The sequence below is a fragment of the Triticum dicoccoides genome, chromosome 2B (genome assembly GCF_002162155.2).
Source record: "Triticum dicoccoides isolate Atlit2015 ecotype Zavitan chromosome 2B, WEW_v2.0, whole genome shotgun sequence".
NCBI classification, from domain to species: domain Eukaryota; kingdom Viridiplantae; phylum Streptophyta; class Magnoliopsida; order Poales; family Poaceae; genus Triticum; species Triticum dicoccoides.
Window position 1 is genome coordinate 800,455,433 of NC_041383.1, and position 9,938 is coordinate 800,465,370.

A 9,938-nucleotide genomic window follows, 5' to 3' on the forward strand; every position below is an offset into this window, starting at 1 on the left:
GTTTCTTCCTATTTTTTAACACGGTACAGACGCAAGCGCTCTGAGCACCTTCGTGAGACTGAGCCGGCATCATCTTGAGATTTACGAAGTCACCGGCGCCTCGTCGTCGACGGGAACGTCGCCTCCCACTGAAAGTGTATCGTCGGAAATCCTGAAATAAATCCAGAAATAATTCGAACACCAGGACTTGAACCCTGGTGGGTTGGGGATACCACTGTCCCTCTAACCATCCAACCGCAAGATAAGGTAAGTCTGATTTTCAAACACGCATTTATAGGCAAATTTCTATTTCAATTTCTCAAGTTAACATAATGTGGATAACAAAGGGAAACAATATCATCTCAGAAGGATTTGGTACTAACCACGTTAACCGGTTTTGCCTCCGGTTCAGTTGTATGACGGCCAGTTTTGCCTCCGGTTCAGTTGACGACCACTGCCACGATATCTTTGGTTCGATGTTGTGAACAAACAAAAAGTGGAACTTTAGTTTAAATATTTGAAACCAGTTTTCTTAATATAAATTCGTTTCTATACTGAACACTCGTTTAATGTGAGGCCATATTTCAACTTTGGTGTTGTCCTACGTCTGAACATCAAATTGAGCGCTCATTGTATTTTAACTCTACATACCAGTGTGAATACTCATAAACTCCCACATGTTTTGTTAAAAAGATACTAAACCACTTTACTAAAAATCCAAATTGTCAATCCTGTCTTGATGCAGTTTTGCAAACTTGTCTGGTTCCAAACTGACTGACACAGGTTAATCACAATTGTACGCGACTTCCACGCAAAACTGAACTGGAGAAGTGGAGCACGTACAGTTCATCGGATTTTGATTTGCCTAACTGAATAATCCACTACCTTGTGTGACATACATTTAGCATGGCGCAAACTGCAGACTGAACCTATCAAACATATGATTACATTCAATTTATGACCGTCGAGTCCAAATGATTTCAACATCTACCAGACTACCACTCTGCCCTCCGGCAGTTGGATCTTGTAAAGACTTGTCTAGTGGGTAGGTGGATTCAGGACTTCCTCACATGAAGGAGCGTGTGGTACAGACAAGTAGCTTCTTCTCTTCTCTCCAGATGATCACTTCCCTTGGATCATCTTTGCCTGCGGAGGAACTCCCGCATTTCTTGGTGGAACTCCGCGTTCACTATCAATCGCATCTTCTTCGCGTCCTCCCACAGCAAGTACCCGTTATCCCTTGCGTGGTCACAGCATTGCTCAAACATGTCCTGGACAAATAAGTGGCACCCAGATGTAAGTATAGTGGTAATCAGACTACTAGAGTACAGGTTTTCAAATGTGTCCAAGCACCGTCCATCCGCAGGAGCTGGCAGGGTTTGGTGGGTGAAAGGTTTATACCTTGCTCGGGAAATCTTCGTATACGTGTGACAGGACCATCTCGACCCTGTTACGGTCGTTCTCCCACAGCCTAATCTGCATCGGAGATTTGGCATTCTTTGGTTTTATGTATCTGTTGAAACAGATGATGTCTGGTATATGAGGGATGGGTTGCTGTGCTTACCTGATCTGTAACATTCTCTGGGACTATCGGTATTTTGTCGATGACACGAGGGTGGGCATTTTGCTGAAGGAATGAAATTATCTGACAAAGAAAAAGAAAAAAAAGCATAACTGCATGTGTCTATGTAACAATGAATCCTGTAGAAACGTGTAATTAAGACGATACCTGTTCAGCAGTGATCCCGTTATCAAATGCACCATACAGACTTTCTTTTGTAATAGCTCCCACAATAAGGTTTGGTAGTTGATACTCTACCCTACAAGACCATATTTGTTAAGGCATTCAACAAAGATTGAAACTGACAACACAAGGGGTATGAAGGACTAACAAAATACAGCTACCAGTATGCAACTGCCAACAATCTTTTCGATCGATCGTGGAGGGTTAAGACAATAACTAGATTTACAAGCAGAGTCGGGTTCAACATTTTTGAGGGGCCTTGCATCTTGGACGCCCATACATAGTTAGCTTATAATAAGCTAACAGGCAACCCAGTGTTGCTGCATTTTGTATTCCTAGATTTAGTACTCGACTCCGGTAGGAAAGTTGGCATTGCTTAGTTATTCAAGGCATCTCAAAAAGAAGATCAACAGCCCTAGTTGCTGCTTTGAACAAAAGCGAACCAAAGCTGCCAGGATCATCCAAATAACTGAACTAGCATAGAAAAATGCCACTCGACGCAGTTCTGCCAGATTTGGTAAAACAATCTGGAAGCAGTATAGAACCGCTAAAGTGTGCATGCGCACACACACACACACACACACAGAGAAAATGTTAACACTTCTGCACACCGAGCATTTCATGTATTGATAACCAAGAGCACTAGGAACATGCTGGAGCTACTAGCAGTAGCCAAAGTGTAAAAATGCCAGAGACGAGCTAGGTTAAGTCACTCATCTGATGGCTGATGTACCTTGAAAAAAGACGTAGAATTTCACAGTGCAGCTTGGAAGCAGAGTACGCATACAACCTAAAGTTTGTCTCCACAACCACAATACCCTGCCACGACAATATCACAGTATCAACTAGTAGGTGGAATAGTTCATCTTCATTACGTATCACTTAGGTGACAAGTTGGTGGTAGTTATGAAGATCTGGAGAGCATAAAACTGCAATAGCAAAGGAAATGGGATGTTATTAAACCTCTTTGCTAGCAGCTGAATCTGACAAGCTCGATGAGAGATTTGTAGCCAATTTTGTAGGTATGAACCAGCTATCTTTCCGGCCCTGTTATTCTTAACTCTTAAAATCATATTTATCAAGCTGATCAGGAAAAAAATCAAAAAGTTTTACCTGCTGCAGTTTGACTAACCCGAGCTCCATCAGATCCATAATTGCAACTCTTTGGACTTCTGTCAGAGTACTTAGGCTGTAAGCCTGAAGCATGAACAGAGAGATAAGAAAACTTGCGGTCAATTTTTAAGTTGCAACCAACATACCGAGCAGCAAGGTCTGAACAAAAAGATGTGCAGAACAGCCCTTTAACTTCTTTTAAACACTGGAATTAAATATTTCCTTAAGCAATATAATCTGGCGGAAAAACGTTGATGGCCCTCAGCCCCTGCCTATTAGATAGAACAGAACAAATACTAGAATATACTTTAGTATCTTTGAGATGCTCTAATTCATATATCGCATTACTGCTACAATTGATCTCTCTTCAACAAACCCCAAATCAATAATATTTACGTCTGTACACCTCTTGCTCATAATAATATTCCCTACTATTATTGAAAGAAAACTGTGCCGTCAGAAATAGGACTTTAATGATCATTGCAGACAAAGGTTGCGTAACTTTTCACTTCTGAATGGTTCTTAACATAATCTTGTAAAAAAGAATGTTTTACTTTACCGCTCCTTGTGTATGAAAACTAAGCTCCAAGAGAAATGATATCAAGTCCGTGGGATCCACCCCGCGTTCCTATTCAATAAAATAATACAAGTCAGCAAACAAAAATACTCATGTCAAATCAAAACGCATATAAACATAAAATGGCACCAATACCTCTGCGGATGAAATGTATTCTCTCATTATATACCAAAGCTGTGCATTTGTCTCCATCAGCTAGACAAGCGGAGAAGAGTGAGAACTGAAGACGGAAATCTGTCAGATAATTTGTTCAACTGAGCTAAAGCACAAACCAGAAACTGGAAGCCATTCTCACTTAACTTTGCAGCTTCACCATCCCTGTGAAATGTATTGTATTATGAACTCATGATATTGAATTCATTATAAACTTGAACATACAGCCAGTTGAAAAGGAAGAAGAAAGAGAAAACACAGGGCTATTGGCTTTAGAAGTCCCACATCCACATGATTTACAAAAATATCTAAATTCGAATATATCAAGCCAGTCAACTGAATGAATTGTTAGGATCGCCAGTTAATCCCATTTTGCAACCAGGAGACATGAACACAATCAACGTAAACAAACAGCAATTTACGGTCAGCTCACGGTTTCTTAAATTTACTAGTCTAATTTTTGTAAGATATTACTATGTCCATACCGACACTGCATATTATACCTAATTGTACTAGCAAGAGAAAGAGCTAACTTTACATGCCATGTCATTGAAATGAAATTTGGCTGTCATTACTCACTAGTTTATGCGCTACTGATTGTCAAACAAGGGGGCAATTAGATTTGAACCTTGAACTCAGAAGACCTCGCTGGAACATCTTCATCATAGACGAGCTGAAAGTGGTCCCTTTCTCAACTTGAGACGAGTTGATCAATTGCAGCAAGAAGCACTATTTTACCGTAAAAAAAAGGAACAAGCATTACTAGTTGAAGTGAACACATGTATTCTACCAAATGTGCAAACAGTATGACCCGATGAGCAAACAAAGAAAGGGTCAATGATATAAAATAAAACATGCATGGAAAAAAAATAGAGTATAAGCTTTCTCATCCTAACCTCCCATTGATCAAGAGCATAATTTTCTAGTTCCACCAGTGTAGGCAATCTGCCAGTGACACTGAATGGTAGCGGTTCCCTTGGCAAACACCCGCTGCAGCAGAAAGAAATGGAATTTGACCAACTAGTACTTTGATGGAACTTACGAAACAAAAGCCAAAGCAGTAAAACCTTAAGCACCATCCTGGTGATTTCTAACATAATAAAAAATGATTCCATATTCTAAGATGAATAAAAACATGTTGAAACCATCATAACGGTGAGACAATAAGCAATTAGCTTCAAACAGAAGAATAAAATATCTGTGTTGTATTCAACAAAATAGTTCAGAAAAACGTACCCACTAACCAAATACTTTTGCATGTTAGCCTGAAACTTATTATTCATCTTGTAGCTCACCTCCTTCCTTCTGTATGTGCATCAAAACAAAATGAGCTAGAAATTGCATGATTCATTTGTGGACTACACAGTATGCACACAGTACACGAGCAGGTGAATTAGAAATTGCATAGACTAACTTGCATCATGCAAGTAACTCAAAACCTAATAAACTAAAGAATTCCTATTGCTACACTTATACAGAATAGTCATCAAAATAACGGAGCCAGGCACTGTTTACTACCTCTAATTAGAATTTTGTTTCCGCTAATATTTCAGCAACTTGGTATCCACCATAGATCAAATCGCTCATGCATGCTAAAGATATAACAGATGGCATCGCACCGGCAGCCCTGGGTCACTATGGCAAATAAAAATCACCATTCTGGCTTGTAAGTTCCAATTATTTGGCTCTTTGCTAGTCGATCAGATCCAGGAATGTTAAAAAGATCTTCGTGAAAATCTCAACCATACATACCAAGCACCAGATGGAGGTGGATGAGGTCTTACCTGTCACGTACTTCCACAAATACCCTGAGTTGGAGCAACCTATCGATGGCAACCTTGTGCTTGGAGGCATACTCATCCAGCACCCACTCCTGCATAGCCGCAGCAAGCATCGGTGCCGACACGTACAACATCTGAATCACGTACTTCTTTGCCAGCGGTGGGAACGACCTGCAGAAGTGAAAGTGTGAAAAATCACAATGAAAGCAACAAGACCTCGCCAAAATGTGTTGCGCAACTGGCTGGTTGGAGACCTGAGTACAGCCTCACAGATGAAGGCGGAATCGTAGAGCATGTCTAGTTTGGCGGCAGGCAGTGCGGCCACCATGTCCATGAAGTTCCGCGCGACCACCATCACCTGAGGCATCTTTGCAGCAGCGCCTACAGAGAGCAGGCGGGGTAGGAAAAAAATGAATTAAGCAATAATGATGAAAGCATTTGACAGATACCATAACATTAATGTTCTCAAACTGGAAATTCTGACTAAACTGCGTACAAATCATCCAATGCCTAACTTGGCATAGGTACTAGATAAACTCCCAACAGTTTCATTCAGCGGTAGGATTGGTTACTAAGTATGCCTAACTTGACATAGGTACCAACCAGATCACAACTAATTTTGTCTAAGATGCTAGCTAGACCTGGGGTACAGCCCTATAGAAGATTAAATTGTAGAAATAAGTAGGGCTGAACAAGATTGAATGGAACCGAACAGGCTGAACCCTAAGGCCCCGCTTAGCATCCAGATTATCTTGTGCGCTTGCAATCAGTTCACACAGATATTTTACAGGGTACTAACAAGACCAGCCGATACAAGCGGATGCTGTTTTCCTTGTAATAAATAAATAAAATGTTGTTCGGGTAATTGAAAAAAAAAACGCATCAGGTCATCAAGTAGAGCAAATCTCTAACGCTGCTGCGTTTGGATGTCTGTATTGGAGGCCTCTGTATAGACAATCAAGAGAAGATGGAAGGCTGGAACAATTTTCATATCAGGGTAACATTAAAGCAAGAAAGCTTGGGAAGAAGGAGGGGATCTGACAGCAGAAGCGCATGTGGAAGGAGCAGACGAGATGGGAAACCGGCGGCAGAGGAGGAGGAGGTCCGGTGGCATGAAGGGACGTCGAAGCAGAGGTACGGGAGGAGGAGGCGAGCGGCGGTGGACGGCTAGATCCCGGCCGTGGCGGCCATGGGAGGAGGACATCGAGCGGAAGAGGAGACGGGGGCGCCATGGGAGGAAGGGGAACAAGCTGCGGCGGTGGGTATGCCGTTACCGAAGGAGGAGGAGGAGGAGGAGGAGGGCCGGCGACGGGACTTACCTGGGCCCCGCCGTCGCCTGCCTTGGCGCCGCCTCCTCTTCTTGTGCTCGCGCGAGGGGTGTAAGATAATACAGCAATTGCATATAATACAGTTCATCAACGAGGAATCGAGTAGCAATGCTTGCTGGGGCATCAAACCTGCTGGCCGCTCGCACCGAGAGATAGGAAGAGCTCCGCAGCCGCCGATGCCCTAGGTCGAGGTCGCCCGCAGCGGCGGGGAAGCCAGATGGGGAGACGCCTGCGACCGGATGGAGAGGGGAAAAGAAGGGGGTGCAGCGGCCGGCGGTAGGGGCGTAGAGGCAGCGGCCGGCGGTAGGGGCGTAGAGGCGGCGGCGGCGGCGGCGACGGCGAGCGCCTCGCCTCAAGCAGGCGGCAGCGACGGGGAAGCAGGGGACGAAGACGAAGCTGGGTCGGGCAGTCGGGCTGATGATCCCTTGGGTACACCTCGTTGATGGGCCTGGCTCACCGCGGTGAAGGGACGCACATTTTCTTCTGCTTCTTCGGTTTTTTCTTTCACGCTATTTCTCTAAAATTAACAAAAATATTTTCATAACTCTAATTATTAAAAATCATGAATTTCGAAAACTTTTAGTGAAAATATTTAAAACTTGTTCAAGATGTATTTGAAAACATGTACTTAGAAAAATTTAAAACTTGTTCAAGTTATATTTAAAATATCATGCATTTAGAAAAATTTAACATTGTTAAAAAAAATCATGTATTTAAAACTTGTTCAGGTTGTATTTGAAAATATTCATCGTGAATTCACAAAATATCCTTTGTGCATTTGAAAATTCTTCAATGTTACTTAAAAATGATTTTATTTGTGGTTTAAAATATGTTCATCTTCGACTTAAAAAGTGTGTAACCTTATTAGAAAAAATCCATCATGTATTTAAAAATGTTCAGCTTGTATTTTAAAATTGTTCATCGTGTATTCAAAAAATTGTTCACGGTTTACAATTTGTAGCCATTTCTAGGCGGACCTAAATTTAGCATTCATCTCGGAGAAAATAGCTAGAAATCAATGTTGGCAACAATTAAATTATCTACTATTTGATTCGCCTCTTTCAAACATCTGTATCATCGACTAAATGGAGTGAGTATTTTTTTTTTGCACGGTGACCAAGTCACGTAATTGAACAGAAGTTGAGACAAAAGTATCTGTAGAAATAGACAAGGTTTAAAGGATAGCGTTCACTGCGTTTTAAAAAATTATTACGCATTTTAAAATTGTTCACAGTTTACAATTTATACCCAATTCTACATAGACCTAAATATAGCTACCGTTCATCCAGAAGAAAATAGCCATAAATCACCTCTTTCAAACATGGCTATAGTGTAGTTTGCAAACATCCTAGCATTTCCCAACTATGCACCTTTCTGGCAATAGTTTGACATAATAAGGATATAGTATAAAATAAAATGGAATGAAACAATTTGTATTTAGAACGTAAATATGTATGTGTGTGTACACAGAGTAAGGTTGCCCACCGTTTTGCCGCACAAAGCGGAAGACCCACGCACGGAGGCTGGATTTGGACATCCCCCACCTATGGTGACCCTCCATCGCTTTTCACCATTAGGGCATGTACAATGGGGGCAGCAGGACCGGGACCGGGACCGCACTTTTTTTTGCAAGGTTAAAAGGAGTTTATTTCACATAATCATAGAATATTTTTTTGCGGATTATAATCATAGAGTTACAGTGGAGATGCAAAAGATTCTCAATACAAGGTAGTCCTTGGTGCAACCACTGAACATTGGTGCACTCGATACGACTATAGTTTGCCAAACAATCGGTCACTCTATTTTGATCTATACTGTTTTGTGAAATAAACGCCCTATCAATCATCAAAGCTTGTCTTTTGCGAAAAGATGTCCGTACGTTGAATGTGCCAAGCCTTTATCTGACAAGGTAGTGCATGGCATACTTCATGTCTCCCTCAAGCAAAAAAAAAAAAAAATACTGGCTTAAAACCTGAAAAATACATGTTGATTGTGAATGTAAAAAACAAATATGTTTAGTATCCCAAGCAATTAACGGCGTCCTAAAAAAAGTCATGTTATCTTATCCGAAAGACAAAAAGGCAGTATTCATGTGTGGTAACATTCAAAGAGCCACAAGTAGATTTGTTTCTGAGCTGACAAGTAGATTATTTCAGAGGGTAGACACGTGTGGCAAGTGTTCACCGGCAAGGTAACACCCTAGTTATATCCTTTAATTTTTTTGTTGTTCTCTCTTGCTAATTAATTTAGGAAAAGGTAAGCAACAAATACCAGAAGACCAGATGCATTGGCCTGACAATTTATCGTATAACATCTCTAAGCAGAGAAATGCAGTGGATTACCATATAACATCACATTTACCCTCTATGTAGGTGCCCTCACAAATGCGAGGGCCACTTGCCTAGTTCCCCGCACGTTGCGGCGGGAATTTGAAGATTAATTTTATTATGTTTGAAGGAAATGATCCAAATCAAGAGCTACTATTTTTTAATGTATAAATGTTTCATACTTGCACTATGTGTAAAGAAAGAGTATGCATGGGGTTTGTATGGGGTTGCAAAATAGTATTAGTGGATGCTGACATGGCACACACTTGGTGAGGTGGAAGGCCGCATGTTGAGAGAATTAGACTTAGTGGGGATCAACTATTTAGGAATAGTAGATTTGCATAAGTAGTCAAATCACAAGTGAAAGGAGTAGTGATTTTCATCCATACTTGCTATGTTTTTATTTAGTCCGCATATTAGCTTTGGTCAAAGTCAAACTTTGTAAACTTTGACAAAGTTTCTAAACAAAAACATTAACATATATAATAACAAATCAATACCATTAGATTCATTATTAATTGTACTTTCACATCATATAGATTTGATATGGTAAATGTTTATATTATTTTCTATAAATTTTGTCAAACTTTACGAAGTTTGACTTCAGTCAATCTAATACGTGAACTAAATAAAAATGGAGGAAGTACGTAGTAAGGTATAGTTAAGTGTACACACAGGAATACGACAAATAGTGTGCATTGATTAAGACGATAGGGCGGTCGAAACATATATTTTGGGTGGGACCGTAATAGTTTGTGCCAAATTTTGACTAAAGATTTAACTAACAAAATGTTAATGCATGTCAAGAAAAATTATCTCATTGGATTCGAATTTGAACATAGTTTTTAAAAGTGACATGCGTGAACATTTTGTTAGTTTAATCTACGATCAAAATTTGGCACGAAATACAACGGGGACCAAGAAACCCGGACGGAG

The 9,938-nt window shown here is 40.7% G+C and overlaps 1 protein-coding gene across 2 annotated transcripts; it reads right to left on the minus strand.

Moving 5' to 3' along the window:
* Nucleotides 1–819: 819 nt before the first annotated feature.
* LOC119366428 (general transcription and DNA repair factor IIH subunit TFB2-like) lies at nt 820–7,060 on the minus strand. 2 transcript variants are annotated; one of them, XM_037632165.1, is made up of 16 exons: nt 6,805–7,060; nt 5,602–5,728; nt 5,351–5,518; nt 4,803–4,871; nt 4,463–4,556; nt 4,195–4,295; nt 3,686–3,731; nt 3,549–3,608; nt 3,396–3,464; nt 2,837–2,920; nt 2,687–2,770; nt 2,457–2,542; nt 1,709–1,799; nt 1,544–1,624; nt 1,381–1,455; nt 820–1,250 (listed from the first exon to the last, which is right to left on the minus strand). In XM_037632165.1, exons 2-16 carry the CDS (start codon nt 5,712–5,714, stop codon nt 1,116–1,118), a joined length of 1,356 nt encoding a protein of 451 aa, XP_037488062.1. In that variant the 5' UTR covers nt 5,715–5,728; nt 6,805–7,060; the 3' UTR covers nt 820–1,115. The 2 variants fall into 2 exon arrangements, with proteins under 2 accessions (XP_037488062.1, XP_037488061.1); XM_037632164.1 differs by lacking the exon at nt 6,805–7,060 and adding an exon at nt 6,667–6,798.
* Nucleotides 7,061–9,938: the final 2,878 nt, after the last annotated feature.